The following is a 23291-nucleotide window of genomic DNA, read 5'->3' on the forward strand; positions in this document are numbered from 1 at the left end:
TAGACTGTGTGTGTGTGTAAACATTCGCTGACAACCACACATACACACACAAAAAAAGGCCATCTGACTTTATTCATCAACTATAACCTGATTTTATTGTATGGATTATGTGACTTATCAAAGTGCTGAATGAACTGCAAACACAGCATATCAATACATCAGATGGAGTCATTAATTAATGAAAACTGAGGTAATGTTCAAATTAATATTATTTCTAGGATTGTAAAATATAATATTCTCAGTTATTATGACCTATCGATTTAATCAAAACCAAACAAGCAAAGTGAAATCACTGTCTGGATATCAACAAAAAAAGTACATTAAGTCACAATAAAACACAAAAAAAAAAGAAAGAAAGCAAATGTGACTGGCTCTCAAGACATCAGCTACTCTGTTTTATAAAAAAGAGAGAGAACAATCAAAAAAACATTAACATATAATTTTCATAAAAACCAAATGGAAAGAAACAAACATTCAAAGCAAGAATGCACATGAAGTATTAAAATTAAGATTTTGACATTTCCTAACGGTATCTGTGACAGCTTGTTCGACAAACTGCTTCATCTGGATGACTCCCAGAGATTGAATAAGATCCTGTATGAAGTCGAAACAAAACAACAAAAACGGCCCCAAAAGATAAAAGCCCAAACCACCATTAGATGACTGAAGAGAAAAGATGCCTTTAATGTCTCTGGTTTGTATAAATGTCTCAGTCCTGAGGGCTTGGAAAAGGCAATGCAGATCTCAGTTCAGTCCTCTGTGCTCAGCAGAAGCTGTTTGTTTTCCATGAGGTCCAGACGTCCCTCAGAAGGAATGTACTTATACAGCTGTACTCTTGGTGCCAATGTACGGCCGTGCAAACTCCACAAAATCATCAATAAGTACTGGCCACGCTCCTAAAAAGAAAGAAAAAAAAGAAAAAAAAAAATCAGACATCATTAATAAGAAAATAATTTTCATTCGAATTTTACATGATTAAGATTTGGATTAAAATAAGCCATAATCATAACACTTTGTGAATGTGAACTAGTGCTCTAAATGAGTGGTTCCCAAACTTTTCAGAGTGGCGTACCCCCTGAGGCATTTACCATCCTTCTGCGTACCCCCTCTCTTCCACTTAGACTGCAGTCACACCTTTTCCATTAAGGGACAATATTTGCCCTCTTAAAGTAATTTCAGGTGCATTTTCAACCTATATAAAGGCAAAGTTTTTCTAACCCTATTAAATGTATGTGTCATGTTTTATGTCAAATTCTTAAAATTCCATTAATTTAATTATTAAAGGGTTAGTTCACCCAAAAATGAAAATTATGTCATTTATTACTCACTCTCATGCCGTTCCACACTCTTAAGAGCTTCGTTCATCTTCGGAACACAAATTAAGATGTTTTTGATAAAATCCGATGGCTCAGTGAGGCCTGCATTGCCAGCAAGATCATTTCCTTTTTCAATGCCCAGAAAGGTACTAAAAACATATTTAAAACATTTCATTTGACTACAGTGGTTTAACCTTAATGTTATGAAGCGACGAGAATAGTTTTTGTGTGCCAAAAAAAAACAATATCTAGTGATGGGCGATTTCAAAAACACTGCTTCATGAAGCTTTGAAGCTTTACGAATCTTTTGTTTCGAATCAGTGGTTCAGAGCGCCAAAATCACGTGATTTTAGTAAGCGAGGCTTTGTTACGTAATAAGTGTTTCGAAATTTCAATAGTTCACGTGACTTTGGCAGTTTGATATGCGCTCCGAACCACTGATTCGAAACAAAAGATTTGTTAAGCTTCGAAGCTTCATGAAGCAGTGTTTTGAAATCGCCCATCACTAAATATTGTTGAATAAAGTTGCTATTTTGTTTTTTTGGTGCACAAAAAGTATTCTAGTCGCTTTATAATATTAAGGTTGAACCACTGTAGTCACATGAACTGTTTTAAATATGTTTTTAGTACCTTTCTGGGCATTGAAAGTGTTAATTATCTTGCTGGCAATGCAGGGTGAACGAAGGTCTTACAGGTGAGTAATTACTGACAGAATTTTCATTTTCGGTTGAACTAACCCTTTAATGTAATAAATAAAGCAATAAATTAAATAAACTAAATCAATTTTACTGTTTAATGCTACTCAGAGATGGCAGGAATGCAATTACAATGGTATAAATAATGTTATGAGATAATATAAAAAAGTTCAATAAGGAAATATAAATGGTAAAAACAAAGTGATACTTTTAAATATTAAACTAAAACCGTCATTGTCGTAACGTTACATCTCGCAATTCTGACTTTTCTCAGAATTCTGAGATTTAAACTCACAATTGCGAGTTATAAAGTCCAATTCTTAGGAATTTTTTTTTTTTTTTTTTTACTATATAACACGCAACCGCGAGTTTATAATCACACAATTCACGTGCAATCACACAAAGAAAAAAAGTCAGAATTGCAAGATGGTAATTTTTTTCTTTTCCAATTGTGAATTTATATCTTATATTTTATAAGCCCGCAAAAGAATGAAAGTCATAAACGTTTGGAACAACAGGGTGAATGATGACAAAATTTTCCCTTTTTTTTTTTTTTGTTTTTGTTTTTTTGGTATAAATCAATGGTATAAATAATGTTATGAGATAATGTAAAAAATTTTCAAAAGGAAAATATGAAATGATGGTAAAAACTAAGTGATACTTTTAAATATTAAACTTTAACTGCCAGTAGCTGGCAGAAAGTCACTGTCGAAATGAGTGAGTCATCCAGTCATTTATTCATTCAGCAATGAATGGTTTATTGAATCATTGACTCTCCCGATTCGTTCAAGGCCGCAGATTCGCTTCATTAAGGAAACACCGCTGTGTGTTGCTTGGAGACGCAAAACAGTTCTTTTGTGGCTTTTGTTGGAACTGTACATGACTTGATATTACCTTTTTGTTTGCTGAACTGTTGTATAAATCAATGTCACATTTGCAATCATATTTGGGAAAAATTGTATTCTTGCTCAGATAACTTATTATGAATGTTAAAAACAAGAAGAACTCACATAGGGTATGTTTTAGTATCGAAGAGAGTTTGAGTCTTCAATCAACCTCTATGCACTCTCTGTGTCTATATTTGTTCTTCATGCTAGTAAATGCTAAATCACTTTTACAAGGGTACATTGTCAGGAATGGCAGTAATGTAGCACGAGGTAGCAGACGCAACCTATCATATGCATGCTGCTTGAATACAGTCAGTTTTGACCGCAAAAGATGTGGTAATCTGATTGGATGTCATGTATTTGACCTTTTACGGCACTACGATTTCAGTTTTTACACTAGAAGCGGACTGTCAGAAATGCAGGCTCGGTTTTAATGTTATTTTAAGCTGGGGTAGAATTAAATAAATGGCAAAACTCAGCGTTTTGTTCGCGTATCCACTCTTTCACCTCGCGTACCCCAGGGGTACGCATACCCCAGTTTGGGAACCACTGCTCTAAATAAAAGAAAACAGATTAAATTAGTGAAATAAGTTCTAACTAACCTTCCTCATCGTAGTTTGACATATCGTCTGTGATCATCGTGCTGAAATCTAACAAAAGGTTCCATGTGTCTTTGGGAATGGATCGCTTATGATGCTCCTGCAAATACATAAGTAAAGCATACAAAAAGTTATCATCCAGTTCTCAGTGATTAAACAAGTTTTTTTTTTTTTTTTTTTACCAGTTAAGGCTGGAATACACTACACAACTTTTGCCCAGATCTTTGCCCCGATTTTCAGTCCAGATGTGTCAACGCTAGTTGAGAGAAGTCAGAGCCAGTCTGCCTATTTTTGGCAGTCAGAAGTTGACTGATTTCACAGAAAACTCGTTGTGTATGATGGCCATAGGCTCCGATTTTTTATCTTCAGACTATGAAAACCGCCTAGTTTGAGGATATTAAACATGTCTTTAGAACATATATTGTTTTCAATGGTCTTGTGTCTCTTAGCAATGAAGCAAATGTTTAGTAAGTTTGTTGAGCTGGGAAAGACTTGAAAGTCTGCTAGTGTGTGATGTGTGTCATTTAGTGTTTGATGCCTAGTTTATCTCTGTAACCATTTTCAAAGTCTGCAAGTGTATGATGCATAGTGTTTAAAATCTGTTCAGATTGTAAAAGTCGAGTAGCGCATTCCAGCATTTAGACACAATCAAAGATGAAGCATGACTAACAATTAATTAATTAATAAATCAAGGTAAAATATTCCAAATATCCTAATAAAGATTGGCTCAATCATTGCTGTGATTTTAGGGCAAGACTATCTTTTACAGTTAGGTGAAGCTAGTGGGGCATACATTACACATTTGAGGTTTAAAAAGTCAATTTACAGCCAGGAACAGAACAATACTCACCAATAAAAATTTGTTCCATAGATCTAGAAATTTAAAACGCCCAGCCAATATTAAATTCCAGTATGCAATTGCCATTTCTAGGTCTAGAGAAAAACAAAACAAAACAATAAAACTGAAAAAACACTAGTTAACTATGCAAAAATTAAAGTAACAAATGAGAATGATCCCAACACATGCCTAAGCCCTTTTGTCCTGGATTCTTAGCAAAGTTGAATGTGAACTGATAGAAGTCTTTAAATTTCCCTTGGTCCTTCAACTCTTGCTCCATCCTAGGCAGCTGTGCTTTGAGTTTCTCTATGTTGTCACACCTTGACAAGACAATGACAAAGTCAATCCATGCAATGAATGGTGAAAATTCAGAAAACTCTGATTTAAAAAAAAAAAAAAAAAAAAAAAAAAATACCCTTGCTCAGCCATTCCCTCCATGAATTCCTGTTTGGAGAACTCGCATTGTGTTGCTGCCCGAAACTTCCAAGCAATTAGCAGTACACTTATACTGGCTGGATCAAGTCCCAAGTCATCACAGAACTGCTGGATTCCATCTATACCAATCTTGTTGTCATCTTGAGGGTCTGTAAAAATGAATACAAGATTTGTTTTTGTTACCCGTTAACATCCGGACTTGTTTAAAGCCAACATTAGGAAATCCAGAAGAACTGTGGCCGTGTCTCCAAGACACTTGAAGAACCCGACCTGTAAGGATACAGTACTGTGAAGAGTTTTAGGCATGTGTGTAAAAATGTTGTAAAGTGAAGATGCTTTCAAACATACTGTCATAAATAGATTTTATCAATTAACTTCTATTAACTAAATAAAATCAATATTTGGTGTGTCCACCCTTTGCGTTTAAAACAGCTTTTGTCTAGGTACACTTGCGCATTGTTTTTCAGGTAGCTTTGCAGGTCGGTTTCTTCAAGCGTCTTGGAGACACGGCCACAGTTCTTCTGGATTTAGTTTGTCTCAGTTTCATCTGTTTCTTCATGTAATCAGACGGATTTGATGAAGGTGAGATCAGATCTCCGTGTTGAGCATCGGCTGTTGTCAGACTTATTGTGCCTTTAAAAATCTTGCTGGATTATTACAATTAATGAAAAAATGAATGTTTGGAATTGTGAACTGATATTTCCTACTGATACACTACAGCAAAAGATCTAAATAACTGGCTTAAAACCTTTTTTTGGGGGGTGAAAATATTGATGTGCCCAACAGTACTGTATATATATGTGTGTGTGTGTGTGTGTGTGTGTGTGTGTGTGTGATTGTTTGTTCAGCTGAATTCTTACCTCTGTACCGATTGTAGAGCTGTTCTAACTTTTTCCGGTCTAGTGTTCCCTTTAGATTCTGTACGTAGAGGTCAGGATTTTGGAAAAAGTTGTCTGTAGCAACGTCTAATTTCCAATCATTTTGAGACAGACAATTCAAAGCGGTTTTCTCATTTGACTGGGTAAAGATCATGAACTGGCGAACTTTATCCTTCTGAGAGGATTTCAGCTTGTTCTGTAATTGCGGGGGGAAAGCATAAAGGTAGATTCAGTTAGTTAGATATTGTATGTCAACACAGTGACTAGAACAGCAGCATATCCTTGTGTGTACAGACACAATTGGAATCAGTATCAATGGCATCTTAATTCTTAATTGGCTTATCTTCCCCTATAATTCTAGATTCAATAAAGGGTCATTATATATATATATATAAGTTATATACCACGAATATATCGTTATATACCACTTTATACAAAACGGACGCTTGTTTGCTAAACTGCTTTTCAGCAGCATTTCACACTGTTTGCATAAGGTTTTGTTAGCGATATACAAACAAATAATCCTTTACTGTGACCCACTAGTCCAGCATCTCATTCATTACATGAACCTGTCAGCCCTGCTGTCCAACAGCTTTGACCTCGCTAGCTTCAAAGCTACCTGCTCTGTAGAGCTGTCTAAAAATTAATTCATCAATAAACCAACTCTACTGCAAGGTAAATTTAAAGGAATGTCGTCGTCAAAACATCCTAATAACTAAACGGGATTCGTCGTAGCGGCTTATAGGTATTTTGTGACTGTAACGCAAATTAGTAAAATAATTGTTTTTGGATTTTTGTTTTATTTTTTTAACATTTACCATGTTTGTGATTTCCAGACTCCCTCTTCCGCTATCCCTCTCTACCCTGCAACTACTTCCGCTCATGCGCAGTGACATTTGTACCGCAGTCAGCTGTTCGCCATAGAGACACCGCATAGGTTCATATTCGAAATACTGCTTTCATAATCAGAAATCTGCAGAAGTTAAACATAACATCCACCAATGTGAAATTGAGCTGTAATATTATATATAGATGGATAAACAAAATATTTGATACATTTCTCTAAATAGGATACTGAACTAAACCTTATTCCACTTCTTTCTTTCTTTCTTTCTTTCTTTCTTTCTTTCTTTCTTTCTTTCTTTTAATGGGCCTACACCAGTGTTTCCACAGCCATGCAAAACCTGGAGATATCAGAAATATTAGTTTACAATTTATTTAAAAAAAAAAAAAAATACATAGTTTTTTACATTTTAAATTTATTTTTGATTTCCATAATTGGAAAAGTTATTTAAAATCAATACAATGTTAAAAGTAATGAAAGTTTCTATAGCGAATACACTATATTTTTTTGTGCTAAATATTTCAGTATTAGCACAATAGACTATAGATATTACTCTTTGCAAGTGCTTGTGTAAGCTATAAATTAAAATCAGTTGATTCACAAATGGAAACATAACCAATCAATTTATGATATATATGAAAATTTGTAAAAATCCATATCCACTAATCACAAACTTGAAAAGTTTAAAAGTGTCTTTCTGTTTTCAGCATTTAAATAACACAAACTATATTCCCCAAAATATATTTTTTACTCATATTTAAAACAGTTTAATACAATCTGAGCTAAGTAACAGTCATATGTTTCAAAATAATGGTGCATTAATGACCTTTTTTTTTTTTTTTTTTTTTTTTTTTTTTGTGAAAGCAAATGGAACCATTGATTTATCCCATTTTTTGTCCATGACATTTTTGTGTGGTGGTCGGGTGGGTCTAGTTGTTCTATGCATTTGGAGAGAGAGAGAAAAAATAGCACAAAGTGAACTAAAAGGAATAGTTCACTCAAAATGAAAATTATGTCATCATTACTCACCCTCTTAGCTATGTTTTACAAACCTATACTACCTCTGCATTTTTTTTTTTTTCATACAATAAAGTGAATGTTGGCTTAAGTTGTCAGTCCCTAAAACCTCCTTTTGTGTTCCACGGAAGAAAAAAAGCCATACAGGTTTGGAACAACATGAGGGGGAATAAATGATTACAGAACTTTCATTTTAGAGTGAACTATCCCTTTAAGTCAGACCCATTTTAAGGCCAGAAATGTGGAGACCCCGTAGCGACTCTACTACACCCTTTCAATGGTGCAATATCCTTGCGCTTTTTTATATAGTCCCAAGTAAACTTCGACATAACAAAGATAAACACTCTTAATATTAACACATATTTAACTCGACTCGAATCTAATTACATCTCTTGTCGGCGTTAATAAAAGGGAAATGACGTGCAGCTGTTTTAGTGTTTATACAGTTTAACTGTAAATGTACAAAAAGAGGTTCCGGTTAGATAAAATCGCCAGAGATTCACATGCTCTTCCTTTCCGAGTGAATGCCGAAGTCGCGAACGGACCATGTCTAGCGGTTCTGCTGATTACAACAGGTAAATTCTTTATGATAGGTTTACCTTTATGCATTTTATGTTTGTAAATGTGTATCTTGATGAAATAGATAGGTTTTGAGCTAAATAGAGCTCTGGTGCTGTAGATTTTTGACATGGCCCGTGTGATATTAAGCAGGCCGCACAGCGAACTAGCTTACCGCCTGATAGCCGCGTATGATTTCGTGTGTGTTCTCACGTATTCAGTGTTCACGTGCATCCGTGATTAAATTGGTTATTATTCACACCTTTATTATTGAAGTATGACTATAAATGTGTTCATATAAATGGTGTTATTAAGGATCAAAGCGACGAACCTTAGCCAGGCTTCACGCCCACCCTGAAATCTAACGCGTGGCCTCCATGCTCGAGGCCTTGGCTTCACTTTGCCTTCAATACCTTAACATTTCGTCATAACACCTTGTAAAATCGAATGTATTGTATTTGTTTTAGCTATTTTATTGTTTGGTGGTACATATTTGTTAATGGACAACGATCATGGGCTTTAACATATTAAAGGTAAGAAGCACTGTACTGTTAATAACTCTGACTAAATTTGGGCGTGGGCTTTAAGGTATACCATGACTAAATCGTTTTCAAGGAATATAACCCATTATTCACTTAAGTATTAAACCATTTTGGTCATTAACGGCGAGCCGCGTGGCACTTCTGGAATGTGCGCTCACCGGCACGTGCGTCTCTTGGAGGTTCGAGTTATGTAATACTGTCAGCTGTAGTAACTTCTAATACTCAAAAGTTGGTACTATCTTTTCTTTTAGCTCACGAGATCGAGACCATGGGGGGCCTGAAGGAATGGAGCCTGATGGTGTCATCGAGGTTTGTATCATTTAGTGAAGTCTGGAGGGGTAAATAAATATCTGGGCTGATTGATATAAAGCTTTTAAGCTAATCAATGAACTTTTGCTGCTTTAAAAGGGGTAGTTCACGTAAAAAATTAAAATTGTCATCAATTACTTCCCTTTGTGCCATTCAAAACCCATAAGAAATCATCATCAAAACAAAAGGAAGAGATTTTAGAATTTAGTTTTAGGAATGCCTTTTCGGGGAACTAAATTTGCTCCTACTTCAGAGTAGGGTGTAATTCAGCACAGTAGCAACTACCAGTGACGTAAGTGTACTTTGATTGGTCGAACGCATGCCATACGGAACAGCACCCGCCATTTAAAAAAAAAAAAGCTAATGTTTCAAGGGTTCACCAAAAAATGAAAATTCTGTCATTAATTACTCACCCTCATGTCGTTCCACACCCATAAGACCTTCGTTCATCTTCAGAACACCAATTAAGATATTTTGATGAAATCCGAGAGCTGTCTGACTCCTCAAAAGCCAGCAATTTAACCACCACTTTCAAGGTCCAGAAAGGTACTAAAGACATTTCTAAAATAGTCCGTGTGATTGAAGTGGTTTAGTCCATGTGGTGAAAAAGTGGTGGTTAAATTGCTGACTATTGAGGAGTTAGAGAGCTCTCAGATTTCATCAAAAATACCTTGTTTGTGTTCCGAAGATGAACGAAGGTCTTACGGGTGTGCAACGACATGAGGATGAGTAATGACAGAATTTATTTTTGGGTGAACTAACCCTTTTAACGGCATTTTACCTGTTGCCTTTGTCTGCGGCCTTGTGGTCTGATATGTAGCACCACAAGTTGTCATAGGAGATTTTGTCTCTTAGCCCTCCTTTAAGGGATTTTGGGGCCGAATACCAATAACTGTAAAATCAAACTCTGCAGTAATCGGAGGATCTTGCATTTTCTTAATTGCTGCAGATTTTGGGCTTAGACGCGTCCCGTGACATCATCGCAACATCTCATTTGAGCTGTGCAGCTCGGACCAATAATAGACAACACGTCGCGACTGGAGTTCAGAGCAGCGGGCCGATCTCGATCACACAACAACATTTCTACACGTGCACTGAGAAGAAACCGCTTGAATTCACCGCAGAATTAATTTCATCGCTGTGAAATCTTGTGAGAAGCATTCACATTCGTCGCAGAATTCTTTTAAACCGCAGATATCAGATCGAAAGGTGCCGCTGTGCACATTGTTTGATCTGATATCTGTGGTTTAACAGAGAATTCTGCGACGAATTTAACCTAAATGCTTCTCACAAGATTTCACAGCGACGTTATTAATTCTGTGGTGAATTCAAGCGTTTTTTTCCCAGCACACGTGTAGTCTGGAAACCATGAGAAACATTGTGACACTAACAGAAATAACTTGTGGCAGAAATGGTCTAATGTTTGAGTGCTTTTAAGTGCTTCACACAACTTTTCCCAGCACTTCAAAGCTTTAAATGTTGCCCAGTTTTATTTTTAATGTGATGTCCAAAACATTATTTGTTCATACTTCATAGTTCGTCCCCATTTGTAAAACTAAAGGTTTCACGATGTAGGAAAGCAAACACTTTCCAGATGCTGCAGAGGAGCACTTATTGGCTTATTAGCCATTTCCACACCCTAGTATATATTTTTAATATTTATTAATAATAAAAAAAGTTAATATCTGCATCTCAACTCGAGCTCAGTGCTTTTCTGTCAGTCCTCACAGCACTGCCAAATCAGGGGTTGGTGCCACCTTAGAACTTAAAGGGTAAGTTCACCCAAAAATGAAAATTGTCATTAATTACTCACTCTAATGTCGTTCCACACCCGTAAGACCTTTGTTCATCTTTGGAACAAAAATTAGGATATCTTTGATAAAATCCGATGGCTCAGTGAGGTGTCCATTGACAGCAAGTTATGCGTGTTATGAAGCGACGAGAATACTTTTCGTGCGCCAAAAAAACAAAACAACTTTATTCAACAATATCTAGTGATGGGCGATTTCAAAACACTGCTTCATGAAGCTTCACAGCTTTCTAAATCTTTTGTTTCAAATCAGTGGCTCGGAGTATGTATCAAACTGCCAAAGTCATGTGATTTCAGGAAATGAGGCTTCATTATGTCATAAGTGTTTCGAAACGTTTCGAAACTTCAATGTTTCACCACTGGGGGCGATGATCTCTGTGAAACTATGAGAACATGCTGTAAATATTGCTGCAAATTAAGAAAAGCCGCCGCGAATTCAGTCATTTTAGGCCACAAAAACCAGAAAAAAGTCCCGTGAAATCCTGGAAGGACAGATAGAGATAGAGATTTGTTGCTCATTCTCAATGGGGAAGGTGCCTAGGCATCAGCGCTTGGCAATGTTGCTCAAAAAGTTGCCCCGTGTATCATCACCTTTAGAGGTGATTAGGAACAGCTTAGAGCTTAACACATACAGCATTCCTGTGAAATATTTCCCAACTGTTTGTTTACTTGAGACATAACCAACAGTGTTTAAGTAAATACTCACCAAGCTGGGCATTTTGAGACATCTGAGTGTTTTTGACTTAAGGCGCAAACCTGAAGCCCAAAGTACACTTTGCTTGTTTGTTCCGCTACGTCTCAGAGTGCGCGCACAGAAAACTGCTTGGGGAACGGTATCTCTTTCGTAGCTTAATGCAGTTTTAATAAGTTTTTATTGAGCACGTCCTAGCAACAGTAGACGGCATTTTACGTCTATAGCTCATCTAGCTGATTTGGATGTTTAAGTTTTGGCTTTTAGGGAGGAATGAAAACGCACTGCTGTGAAGAACTGCACTAAAATCACACAGCCCTAGTTTCTTGCTGTAGGGTTGCTGTCATTGTAATGTCTCAAAGACGTTGCAAATTTGTTCTTTTCATACACCTGGTAGAACTGCCAGATGGTAAATGCAGTGAAGCAATTTTAGATGCGCACAGAAAGAATGTCTCACGAGTTTAATCTGATTGACTCTTCTAAACGGTCTTTATAGAGACAACCAATCAAACTTTATAGACCCTTTTCACATTTCCCAGAAGCGGAAGTCGTCATAGTTGGGTAAAATTCTATAGCGGTGGATGAGAGAATACATTAAATATATTTTTGTTTCTATTTGCTCAAATAGCAAAAGGAAAAACTCCACAATAGTGTTTTCACAATTTTCAAAAAGAGGAAAGAAATGGAGAGCAACTGATAACGGCAAGAGAGAAAGATGTCATTTTTAGTGTCATTCCCATAGCTGCTGTATTAGAAACACCCTCACAGAAGCGTGAGGGATTAGTCCACTTTCAAATAAAATTTTCCTGATAAATTACTCACCTCCATGTCATCCAAGATGTCCATGTCCTTCTTTCTTCAGTCGAAAAGAAATTAAGGTTTTTGATAAACATTCCAGGATTATTCTCCTTAGTGGATTTCAGTTGGCCCCAAACGGTTGGTCAAAATTACAGTTTCAGTGCAGCTTCAAAGGGCTTTAAACGATACCAGACGAGGAATAACTGTCTTATCTAGCGAAACGATCTGTCACTTTCTGAAAAAAAACAAAAAAAAAACAAAACAAAAAAAAAAATTATATACGTTTTAACCATAGACGCTCGTCTTGAACTAGCTCTCTTCTCTATTAGAATTCCATCAGTGTAGACGCTGCTAAGTGTATTACTGCCCTTCACAGGTCAAAGTTTGAACTAAATTGTCATATACAATATGCTAGTGCAAGAATATAACAATTAGTTCAAACTTTGACCTGTGGAGGGCAGTAATACACTTAGCAGCGTTCTCCAGCTGATGACGTTGTTGAATGCTGCGCGTACGTCACTATAGTTCCTACTGGCAGTGCGAGTGCAACCAGGAAACTGGCCCTAGGGGAACATTAGACACTTTTCCACTGTCGGGCCAGATCTAACAACATGCTGAGCGGGGCCAATAGCCTTGGACCTCAAGCACCGAGGCCAAAATCAAGTTGCGTTTCCACTGTCGGTCTAGTTGCCCAACAGAGCTACCCTAAAACCCACTCTCCATAGAACGACACACAACCTCACCATTTCACCAGCTGACTGAAAACTAGCATGACAGAAATGAACGTTTGGTCTTTAATTAAAGACTTATACTTTTTAGATATTTGACCATTTTACAATTTAAAAAAAAACGCTGATGGTAATTTATTAATTTGTGTCAAGTGCACATCAATTGTGCTGAACAAAATTTACCATTTCACATAAGGGAACACGTACCTGTTCGTTTGCACCTGCTTCCATGCAAGTCCAAAGGCTTACACATTTAGAAAAATATTGATAAAATGTTTTTCACATTTCTTTAGAAAGAATGAGCATTTCTATTTATTTTCAATTAAATTATGCGATCTGAGGTTGTTTGAGCGATCTGTCTCTATATAACTATACAGTTATTCTTTCAGCCAGAGCAACAGAGTGAGCTCATGAAAAGAAAACAGGAGTTATGAGTTATACCAGAGTGCATGTTTGACATTTATGTGGATGCATTAGTCTGGTATCAACAAAGGCACAGGGAAGAGAGAAATAAAACATGAAACCAAATAAATGCGTTATGGTCATAGATGATTTATGTTAAAGTAGTCAATGGTATTGTCCATAAATGTGTATTCATTATCGCAATGGTTAGCATAAGTAACCTTTAGAATGACATAAATATGTTGCTGCCATATATGGTGATCAGAATCCCTCAAAACTCGCCTTCAGACACCAGCGAGTGTTTGAAGTAACTCCCTCGCGATTCCCATGGCTAAGAATTGTTTAAATGACTTTAATGTTGAAGTTAGCTGGTAGCATAATTTAATAACATGGGAAATGAGCAGTGGTGTTGACAGTCTCCTGACTTGGGTAAACTCAGCCTCTGTTTATAACCACTCTTCAAGCCCCATTTGGCCCACTTTGGGCCCTAAGGAAGCCCCGATGATTCCCAATCAACCCAACCCCCAAAATGACAGTGGAAACAGGACTGGCCCTGGCATGCACTAGCACACTCGCTTTTGGCCCAACAGTGGAAAAACTGCTATTTAGTTCATGGGGGACCTCCCTGGTGGCTAGTTTTTATAACTACCCTGTGTGAAAGCCACTATAGTTGTAGTGACTTAAGTTTTATTTTTTTCCACAACATCTACATGGATTTCTCTTCTGTTACAGTATGTATACACAATTAACCATTTGATGCATGTTGTATGTTTTTTACACAAACGGCATTTATTTGACAAATTCGAGAATAGTCAGCAAGATGACTAGCTGATTTTGTATTCAAAGCGTCAGCACATAACGGCACTTACGTCTATCTGCCGCATATATGCCGCAGATGTTCTAAAGAATGCGGGAGTTCATTTCTGCTGAAGGCAAGCAGAAATGAGATGCATTCTCCCTGCTTGCAGTGCATCAGTCAAGCTTGTCAGGAAAATAAAGCACACACAAACGGTTTTATCGAATCATACATCATCATTAGCAATTTAGTACGATTGCATTCATATCAGCAGTGAACCATACCAGAGTTCAAATAAACCGTACCCCAGGCCACCCTTTTTATGCAAATATGAACTGCACCCAAGTTAGGAAAACTGCGATCATGTCATATATACAAATAAACCAAACTCTGACGTCAGTCGAACCTGTATATGCACCAAAAGTGCTAGTGTGAAAGCACCCTTAATTTTCCCCAAGAAATATGCAAGAGTGAACCTGGTGTTCTTAGGTTCTTATTCATTCTGACAAAGCACTTGAATGCGACAGACTCTTAATTATGACTTCTAGGAAGAAAATTTCTGATAGCACGTAAAGGCAGCAAAAATCCTGTTTGTTCTCATTTAAAACTTGTGACCGATTCTTTAATATGGCCTAAAACAAAGTTGGGGCTTAAAAAAAAAAATCCCACTTAGAATTACAATATTGCAGTGCTTTTCATGTGCTCATTGTTTGTGATGTTAAAGGCAGCATATTGCCTCTGTCCTTTCTAGTGTTGTCAAAAATATCGATATTTTGAAATCGATACTGAAATATCTGAAACTGTTCAGTGCCAGTCTTGCAGAGTATTCAGTAAGTTTACAGTAAGTTTTGGAATGTAAATAGTTGAGAACGTATGTTGTGTAACAGTATATTGGAATATATTATAAGATCTTAAACTGACAGCAGCCTAATACCTGCTGCTCTGTCATGTTCATCAAAGAACAAAAGACGAATCACTCGCTGCTATTGACTGAATAATTTTTGTAACTTTAATTGTAAGCATTAATCTGAATTCAGTTATTTTACGTTTGATTACTTCAATTTCTGTAGTATTTCTTACCTGAATACTACTGTTAGACCTACCTGAAAAACATAAAGGCATGTTTATTTCATTTGTCTCCTATTCTATTGTATTTATTTGTGCTATCATTTGCTGTTTATTTTATTACTGACTTTTTTTTTTTTTTTTTTTTTTTTTTTGTAAACTTAGTTCAGTGGTTCAAATAAAGCCTCGCTGTTCAGTGTGTAAGTTATTGCAACAAAATTACCCAAATTATCAAAAAAAAAATTGAACATTCTTTATGGCGGTACATATGGCAATTTTCCCCGTGGTATTGAATATCGATATTTTTCAAGGTATCGAAGTTGAAAATCACAGTATCATGACGACACTAATACTTTCAGGTTACAGTAGGGACAGTGAGCTGTTTGCCACTTTAGATGAGTGTAATGGCTCAAACTGATGCTTGCAGAAAGATCTCATACACATTATTTTACAGAGCAACTGGAACGAGATTACGGACAACTTTGATGACATGAACCTGAAGGAAACTCTTCTTCGTGGAATTTATGCTTATGGTTTTGAGAAACCCTCGGCTATCCAGCAGAGAGCTATAATTCCTTGCATAAAAGGTACAAACAAGTTCATGAGAATCAATTACACTTGACATTTGCCTAACATGCTTTTTAGAAAGAAAAAAACAAAAAAACAAAAGTACTTGAGAACTTTCATAGTGCTTATCTTTGTCTTGTAGTTAAATTCAAGTGTGGTCAATTTGCTCGTTTGTGTGCTATGCATTAGTGTGAATTGATTTATTCATTTATTTTTTAGGTTATGATGTTATCGCTCAGGCCCAGTCAGGGACTGGTAAAACGGCCACGTTTGCCATTTCCATCCTGCAGCAGCTGGAGATTGAGCAGAAAGAAACTCAGGCTCTGGTCCTGGCACCAACCCGAGAGCTCGCTCAGCAGGTATGCTGTACCTGAGGTCACCATAAACTTAAGTGTGTCTCAGACCAAGGCGGCATATTCTGGCAGTAGCCCGATTCAAGGTATTCTTTTGCTGTTCTTCCTGCTACATCAGTCATTAAATGTGGGTTTTTATTTTTATTTTCATAAATTTATGAATTATTCGGCAGGAAGTGATTGTCTAGCTAGTGCTTCAGCCAGAATAATTCATCTGTCTTTCTGTAATGGCCAGGAGTGTTTACTGTAAGTAGTTGGAAATGAGACTTTAGTTAATGATTTGGTTGTTACACTGCCAGTTGATTTCACTGGGAATAAGCTGTGATGATGGTATAGTCTTTCCGGTCTGACCTGTTATGGAGATGACATTTTCAACTGATCATACTTGTCCACTGTTTGGAATTATTAGTGCACACTGACTACTAAATGTCAGTACTTGAAGATAGTAAGCATCTCTTTTATTTAAACCCCATCTGTTTTTGTCTGCTCTGTAGATTCAGAAGGTTATCCTGGCCTTGGGTGACTACATGGGCGCTTCTTGCCATGCCTGCATTGGAGGCACCAACGTGCGGAACGAAATGCAAAAACTCCAGGCGGAGGCTCCTCACATTGTCGTTGGCACGCCAGGACGTGTGTTTGACATGCTGAACAGGAGGTATCTGTGTAAGTAGTGAATGCTTATAAATTACGTTAAAACCTGCGTGAAGTATGAAGTGATGGTTACCATCTTTCGGGACTGACCTATTATGGAGATATTTACAACTTTACTACTGATCATACATTTCACCAACATGCTTGTGAGCCATTTAACAGTTTATTAAGAGTTTGAATTGAAGAAAGTAACACTTTCTTTTTTTTTTTTTTTTTTTTTTTTTTTTTTACAACATGCAGCTCCCAAATGGATCAAGATGTTTGTCCTTGATGAAGCTGATGAAATGCTGAGCCGTGGTTTCAAGGATCAAATCTATGAGATTTTCCAGAAATTAAGCACAAACATACAAGTAAGTCAATGCCCTGATGCCAGACTCTGAATGGAGGCACCTTCCACTCAAAAGAACTGTGCTAAAATTGCAGAGTCCAGGTTCTCCTGGTATATGCAATGATGCTAGCAGAGTATCATGTGGAAGAAGAGCAGTAGCCCTGCACCGGAAACGAAACTGAGTCGGACCTCTTTCTTAATGTCCAGTGGCTTATGTTTCAAGGTCCAGAGCAACAAAACATGCATTTTCAACTAGGGAAAAAACTCAGCTAAGAAGAAATTAAGTTTATAGTAACTTAGAATAAAAGAGAACGCCAAGTTGGAGACATGCCACACTTTTTTTTTTTTTTTTTTTTTTTTTTTTTCTCCAGATCAGATCAAATTGGACAATCTTCTATTAAAGCACAATATGCTCTTTAAATCCTTCTCAAATCATGGAGAACATCTCAATATTAGTTTATGCTGATCAGGTACTGCTGTCATTCAAAGCAAAAGGGTTAGGGTTAATATTAAAATTATACCAATTACCAATTATATTCTCTCATTTGTGTTTTCCCAATTTACACCTCTGTATATGGCTATTTTGTTGTTGCTGTAACAGCTTTCTTATGTTATCAGGTTGTGCTGCTTTCGGCCACCATGCCTGCTGATGTGCTGGAGGTGACCACCAAGTTCATGCGTGAACCTGTTCGCATCCTGGTGAAAAAGGAGGAGCTGACTTTGGAGGGTATTAAGCAGTTTTACATCAATGTAGAACGAGAGGTGAGGCACTGGTTGTCTCTAATGTCTCATGTCCCTTCTTTTAAAAGCACCATGCTAAAATCACCAGCTCAAGGCCTTCGGGTCTCGCTCTGGTGTTCATGCTAGTACTGGTTAATCACAAAGAAGGAAGAGCAAAAGCACACTTTCGGAAATGGGTCTAGGACGGACCTCTTTCTTAATGTCCGGTGTCCAAGGTCTCGAGATTTTGTGCCATAGACATAATGAACACAGGATATTGATTGTAGATGATTCCTTGAGCTGTTGCTCAGCTAATGCTAATTCACTTATTTAATAGGAGTGGAAATTGGACACGCTTTGTGACCTCTACGAGACTCTTACAATCACCCAGGCTGTTATCTTCTTGAACACAAGAAGAAAGGTTGACTGGCTGACTGAGAAGATGCATGCCAGAGATTTCACCGTGTCTGCTCTGGTAAGTCCAAGAAGAACATGCACATTTTATATGCTAATCAAAAATGGATAGACTGTTTTTAAAATGTTAATAATAGGCCAGTGATTTGAGCTAAAAGAGAAATTGCACATTGTTTTTTTTTAATGCTGGATTGAGTATGAAATGATGTTGTTCATCTTTCGGGACTGACCTCTCATGGAGAAATTTTTAAACTACTGATCATACTGTCCAGATCTTCTAAACAAGCATGGCATTTATTCTGGCTTATATAAGTAAAAGTCTTTGTGTCTTTCAGCATGGAGACATGGATCAGAAGGAGCGAGACATAATCATGAGAGAGTTCAGGTCTGGCTCCAGCAGAGTGCTCATAACCACAGATTTGCTGGTAAGTAGGCCTTTTTAATTTCTTGTTTCTTCTTGAATTTGGAATGGCGATTTGTTAATGACAAATTTGTAAACAATAAATGCTGGAGGAGTTATAGTATGGTAATATAAAAAATATGATGGTTAACTTTCTAAATAAGGTAAATTATACAAATAAAGTAATTTAATTCAAATGGTAGTAAACATTTGTCTTTTTAATGGTTTGTCAGTGCAAGTTACTCAAGACAATTCAATATTTAGTTTCTTTATTTGATCCACCTTTTGAAACAAATGTCCTTTTATTTTTGATTCAAACAGGTTTTTAATACCTGTATAAAGCTACATTTGTGTTTGAGCTGTTATTTAAAATAAGTGGTTATGAAATTAGGAACTAAGAAATTTGCTGTCAGACAAATGACGACATTAGAGCTAAAGTATACATTACACAGTGATTAAAACTATTTGTATGGATAAGTCAATGTATTGTGTAATATTTTATGACTTAAATTTAGGGCTGTCATTAATGATTTTTTTTTTTGTTAATTGAGTAATCTTTTGATTATTCTGACAATTACTTGAGCCGAGGCGCATGCGCTGAGCTAGAGACATATGCACTCAGTGCTTGGCATTTATCACAACTATTCAGTGTTTTCAACCACATGTTTCATTTGTTTCAGATATTTAAATACACAGGTACTAGTAACAATACATTTACAGTTTGTAAAATATACACTGTGTAAGGAAGCTGCAATAATTATCCTTTCCATTATAATTAGATGGCGCGTCATGTATCTGATATTAATATTACTGTAAGGCAATCGGCTATAAAGTTTACCCTGTTCTCCTCCCAATTCACCGGACACTTGCATCCATCCATGTATAAGTGGGTGAATTCACGTGTTGTAAATCCAACAGATCTGATTCTCTGGACTGCGACATAAACAAACATGGTGGCGCATATAGCTCAACTACTAACACGATCATTATAAAGGTGCTTACACAACAAAACACATTCACTTAAACATATGGCTTAAAATAAATGTCAATAATACAATAATTCAAGTAAAATATCAAAAGCAAATAACTGTGTGGTTTTATTGAACAAAACTGAAAATACATGTATTGAATTGTACAACTAATGTTTTGTTCTTTATGTATTATAACAAATGCCTGCAGAGGGCGCCAGTGGCCTGACGATTGTTTTTACATTTCATGTGATCTAATCCTTGTTTAATATTGGCTTACAACATTTATTTCAAATGTCCAATTAATCTTTAATATTTGGCCATATCTTTATGACAGAAATGCTGCAACCACTGTAATGTCTTGAACAAGAACATGTGGACTTAAACAAGGGCTAAAACTTATTATTAAATGTCTACGAGCAGTTACAACATTTCACCAAGTAGAAACATACTGTATAATGTATTCTCCTGCTTTAGCTAAGGTTTATAGATGACTTGCCTTACAAATCTGATTAAATGCCCCCACATTGTGTTTCCAGATGAATGTTAAAAGCAATCCAAACTTACAGCATATGCAGAGATGGATTGAGACGTGCCACTAATGTAAATAAAAGTTAGCGTGGAGCAGCATTTACTGTGAACAGAGCCGCTCTGAGACACGTAGATAGCCTACATGCTTGTAATTTTTATATATATATATATATATATATATATATATATATATATATATATATATATATATATATATAATATATATATATAAAATTATAAATAAAAAACTTTAATGATGATGATAAATTGAGTTGTTTCTGGATATTGATCTAGGTGTTACAGGCAGAATTCTGTAATCTGCTGGTTAGACAAATCTGTAGGAAATACATTTTTAGTGTAATTACCATATACATCCAGCAGAGGATCCATAGAGATCCACTTATTTTTCTGGATGTGGCCAACTGCTCTTATAAATGCTATGTGGAAGGAACATGATCATGCGCGCGCACCAGGCTTTTGTCTGTGAAATACCCACCGCGTGGCTTTGCAGCACATGTGGAATTGTCAGTGGGAGTAAACAGTTCTCGCGCACACTGAACGAGCAGGTGCGAAACACGTAGACTTTCCAATACCTAGTTAGGGGCCGTTCACATGTCGCGTCTTTTGCGTGCTCAAGTTCGTTATTTTAAATGTAGATACGGGACGAACGCGCTCAAATAGAGATCGAAAGCTCTGCCAAGATGGACTAACAGCTGATCATACCTGCACAGGGTGGGGTTTTTTTTATCTCCATAAGTAGTAGTATAATCTAGTAGTAAAGCTAATGCAAGGTCTGGAAATACATTTATCCTTTGCTGAAACTTATTCTTCATGGTTGCTTGGCAACAAGCGCTTTTAAAAAAAAAAAATGCTGTGGCTGGCCTTTTCCATGCGTTTTTAGGCGTGAAATGAACAGCCTCTAAATCGAATGCGGATGGTTTCATTATCTCGGGCGGATAAAGTAAAAGTGGATTAAAAAAAAAAACAATAGCAAAAATGTCACCAAATATACCTGGTAAAGTCTGTGTGGGAAGCACTGTGTGTTTTTTATATATATATATATATATATATATATATATATATATAAATATAAAAATATAACCTGCAGCACATTTATTATTTGATTCACAGCCTTTGTAAATTCACAATAGCATTATGCTTTTTGTTTTTTGTTTTTTTTAAAATGGGTTTCATATCATGCACCCTTAAACGGTCTAATAATCTTTCATGGATTCTTGTCCGTGGAAAGCACCACTTCTGGTATTTTACCAGTTACTCGAGTATTCGAATTTAATCAAGGAATCGTTACAGCCATACTTAAATTATTTCTAGACCTAAGGAAAAACATTTTAATCTGGTAACATCCTTGTAGTTTAGCTGTCATTCCAAATTAATCCTAGATTGTTAAATATAAAAAAAAATGCCTTTGACCTTGTAGGTTTCTTCTTTTTTTTTTTTTTTTTTCTGACTTTACCATGAAAATGGCTGTAAAGGGTTAAAAAAAAAAAAAAGGGGGTTTGTGCATCTGTGTATATATCTGTCCATTTAGCATTTCTAATCATAAAATCTGTTCCATAGGCTCGTGGAATTGATGTGCAACAAGTTTCCCTTGTCATCAACTATGATTTGCCAACAAATAGAGAGAACTACATCCATAGGTGGGTAAACTAGCAGGTTTTGACATGTTTCTTGCTGACTGCATTAATGCATTTTAATTGTGCATTTAATGTTGATGCTTTCATTGTAATCGTCCTCTCACAGGATTGGCCGTGGAGGTCGGTTTGGCAGAAAAGGCGTAGCCATCAATTTCGTTACTGAAGAAGACAAAAGGATTCTTCGAGACATTGAGACGTTTTACAACACAACTGTTGAGGAGATGCCCATGAATGTCGCCGATCTGATTTAAACTTCGGAGATTTTAATGCAGGGATAGCTGTTGAATGATCACTTCCATTTGCGCTTATTTTATTGGACGAAATAAAACTACTCCTCAATGCTGGCTGCGGATCAGACTTACGAATTCGATACGTGACATTGACTCTCTGTGTGGACGGTTGTAGACTCCAACCATATCAGTATTTACTGGTGGTGGCGTTTACAAAACATGGGTTCTTTACATGTATTCTTTTTCAGGTATTTTTTCCCTAGTATGCTCAAAATGTATGCGTTAGATGTTCTTCATCGTTTAGTAATTTACTTGTGGACTAAAAGATACAAGTGCTGCATTAAGTCTGCCAATTATGTTATGCTAACATATGTGTGCAGTTTAACTTGGTTCACTTCACCTACCTTTTTAGTAATATAAAGGCACTTTTTAGTTTTGTGGAATGTATTAATTTAAATGTATATGGTTTATCAAGTACTTCTTTTTGTGAAGTCCTCTTCAAAGGTGGGTCTCAACACCTTAACTCGATGTTCCATGTAGTTTGGCCCATTTGACAATAAAGAGGATGATTATTCTGTCCATGATTTGTTCTTCCATGTGTTTTGAACTAGCTGAACATCTCACACAGTCTTAAGAAAACACTATTTTGAACCTAATTTCTGCTTGGACCAATAGTGGTGCAGGGATGATTTCAGAACCTGGAAAACTAATTCACCACCGGGTCCTTTTGGGGTTTTTCAATTTGAGTAAAATTAAGCCTGTGATAAACACATCTTGATACTTTTTGTTCTACAACGTAAACTGCGCGCACCCCAATTTGCATCTTCGGTATGGGTGTGTGTAATTTACTTTAACGAACAAAGGTATCAGCAACTTAAGTTTACTACAGACCTTAAATGGACACTGCTGGTTCCCTCAAGATTTTTCTAAAGGGTTTTTTCCAATTTAAGCTTCCATGCTTCTGGGAACTTTCCACTAGCAATTTCCTCTAATTTGAGGTCAGGCAAACGACCTTTCCTTCCGTTTCTCTTCCTGATTTAAATTCTTCCACGTTCGATCACTTTCTCAGCTTTGAGATTTGGACTCACAAGGCAGAGCCAAACCTATTGATGGAGTGAATACTGGCATTCTAGTGCTATTCAACATATGAAATGCACTAAATTGTTTTTCACAACAGAACTAAATCAACACTGAACTGACTGAAGCTAAACAATAACACTATTTTCTTCTAGAGCTGCTGTTCAGCTGAAACAAACTTTGTTGCAT

General features: G+C 36.5%; 2 protein-coding genes and 5 non-coding genes across 7 annotated transcripts; 6 read left to right on the top strand and 1 right to left on the bottom strand.

Annotated features, from left to right (window-relative positions):
• Positions 1–53: 53 nt before the first annotated feature.
• Positions 54–6603, bottom strand: dcun1d1 (DCN1, defective in cullin neddylation 1, domain containing 1 (S. cerevisiae)). Its single transcript, XM_051912605.1, has 7 exons — positions 6467–6603; positions 5631–5844; positions 4751–4919; positions 4525–4655; positions 4348–4430; positions 3501–3597; positions 54–896 (listed from the first exon to the last, which is right to left on the bottom strand). The coding sequence occupies exons 1-7, from the start codon at positions 6581–6583 to the stop codon at positions 820–822; spliced, it is 888 nt and encodes a 295-aa protein (XP_051768565.1). The 5' UTR covers positions 6584–6603; the 3' UTR covers positions 54–819.
• Positions 6604–7918: 1315 nt separating this feature from the next.
• Positions 7919–22604, top strand: eif4a2 (eukaryotic translation initiation factor 4A, isoform 2). The gene is made up of 11 exons (XM_051912579.1): positions 7919–8084; positions 8861–8918; positions 15663–15795; positions 15995–16134; positions 16623–16791; positions 17020–17129; positions 17726–17869; positions 18165–18302; positions 18577–18666; positions 21719–21798; positions 21902–22604. Exons 1-11 carry the CDS (start codon positions 8056–8058, stop codon positions 22044–22046), a joined length of 1236 nt encoding a protein of 411 aa, XP_051768539.1. The 5' UTR covers positions 7919–8055; the 3' UTR covers positions 22047–22604.
• On the top strand, positions 16448–16513 carry LOC127507257 (small nucleolar RNA SNORD2). Its single transcript, XR_007928301.1, has one exon. It is a non-coding gene; the product is annotated as a small nucleolar RNA SNORD2 (small nucleolar RNA).
• Positions 16835–16908, top strand: LOC127507247 (small nucleolar RNA SNORD2). The gene has a single exon (XR_007928299.1). It is a non-coding gene; the product is annotated as a small nucleolar RNA SNORD2 (small nucleolar RNA).
• On the top strand, positions 17168–17346 carry LOC127507213 (small nucleolar RNA SNORA81). Its single transcript, XR_007928284.1, has one exon. It is a non-coding gene; the product is annotated as a small nucleolar RNA SNORA81 (small nucleolar RNA).
• Positions 17902–18087, top strand: LOC127507220 (small nucleolar RNA SNORA81). The gene has a single exon (XR_007928286.1). It is a non-coding gene; the product is annotated as a small nucleolar RNA SNORA81 (small nucleolar RNA).
• LOC127507252 (small nucleolar RNA SNORD2) lies at positions 18437–18506 on the top strand. The gene has a single exon (XR_007928300.1). It is a non-coding gene; the product is annotated as a small nucleolar RNA SNORD2 (small nucleolar RNA).
• Positions 22605–23291: the final 687 nt, after the last annotated feature.

This window comes from Ctenopharyngodon idella, chromosome 2 (assembly GCF_019924925.1).
Source record: "Ctenopharyngodon idella isolate HZGC_01 chromosome 2, HZGC01, whole genome shotgun sequence".
Lineage (NCBI taxonomy): Eukaryota > Metazoa > Chordata > Actinopteri > Cypriniformes > Xenocyprididae > Ctenopharyngodon > Ctenopharyngodon idella.

Coding starts and splice junctions, on each gene's coding strand:
- dcun1d1 (XM_051912605.1), bottom strand. CDS start 6,583: ATGCGGTGTCTCTATGGCGAACAGCTGACTGCGGTACAAATGTCACTG. Junction 4,920..5,630: donor GCTCTACAATCGGTACAGAG/GTAAGAATTCAG, acceptor TCATTTTTACAG/ACCCTCAAGATGACAACAAG. Junction 4,656..4,750: donor GAGGGAATGGCTGAGCAAGG/GTATTTTTTTTT, acceptor TGTCTTGTCAAG/GTGTGACAACATAGAGAAAC.
- eif4a2 (XM_051912579.1), top strand. CDS start 8,056: ATGTCTAGCGGTTCTGCTGATTACAACAG. Junction 16,135..16,622: donor CCCGAGAGCTCGCTCAGCAG/GTATGCTGTACC, acceptor TCTGCTCTGTAG/ATTCAGAAGGTTATCCTGGC. Junction 18,303..18,576: donor ATTTCACCGTGTCTGCTCTG/GTAAGTCCAAGA, acceptor TGTGTCTTTCAG/CATGGAGACATGGATCAGAA.